The sequence below is a fragment of the Rhinopithecus bieti genome, unplaced genomic scaffold (genome assembly GCF_001698545.2).
Source record: "Rhinopithecus bieti isolate Rb0 unplaced genomic scaffold, ASM169854v2 repeat_28500, whole genome shotgun sequence".
Taxonomy (NCBI): Eukaryota; Metazoa; Chordata; class Mammalia; order Primates; family Cercopithecidae; genus Rhinopithecus; species Rhinopithecus bieti.
In genome coordinates, this window is record NW_016838970.1 from 1 (window position 1) to 651 (window position 651).

The 651-nt window shown below is 65.9% G+C and overlaps 1 protein-coding gene across 1 annotated transcript; it reads left to right on the forward strand.

Annotated features, from left to right (window-relative positions):
- Positions 1-4: 4 nt before the first annotated feature.
- LOC108524899 (SH3 domain and tetratricopeptide repeat-containing protein 1-like) lies at positions 5-646 on the forward strand (the record flags this gene model as incomplete). Its single annotated transcript, XM_017865994.1, has 1 exon — positions 5-646. A coding segment is annotated over one exon (642 nt), but the record flags the coding sequence as incomplete, so codon positions are not given.
- Positions 647-651: the final 5 nt, after the last annotated feature.

Here is a 651-nt window from a genome sequence, read left to right on the forward strand (position 1 = left end):
CCTGCAGGCCGAGGCCCGGGCCTGCTTCCTGCTGGCCAGGCACCACGTGCACCTCAAGCAGCCCGAGGAGGCCCTGTCCTTCCTAGAGCGGCTGTTGCTTTTGCACAGGGACTCGGGAGCCCCAGACGCTGCGTGGCTCTCAGACTGCTCCCTGCTCCTGGCTGACATCTACAGCCGCAAGTGCCTGCCCCACCTGGTGCTGAGCTGTGTCAAGGTGGCCTCATTGAGGACACAGGACTCGCTGGCCGGCTCGCTGAGGAGCGTGAACCTGGTGCTCCAGAACGCCCTCCAGCCCCACAGCCTCCCCACCCAGACTTCCCACTACCTCAGGCGAGCGCTGGCCTCCCTAACCCCGGGCACAGGCCAGGCAGTGCACAGCCTTCTCCACGCCAGCCTGGCCCAGCCGTACAGCCACCATGGCTACCACGGCCCGGCCATCACCTTCATGACGCAGGCGGTGGAAGCCAGTGCTGTTGCCGGAGTCTGTGCCATCGTGGACACCCTGGTGGCCCTGGCCTGGCTGCACGTGCTTCATGGGCAGAGCCTGGTGGCCTTGAACATCCTGCAGTCTGTCCAGGATGCAGTGGTGGCCAGCGAGGACCAGGAAGGTGTGATTGCCAACATGGTGGCCGTGGCTCTGAAGAGGACGGG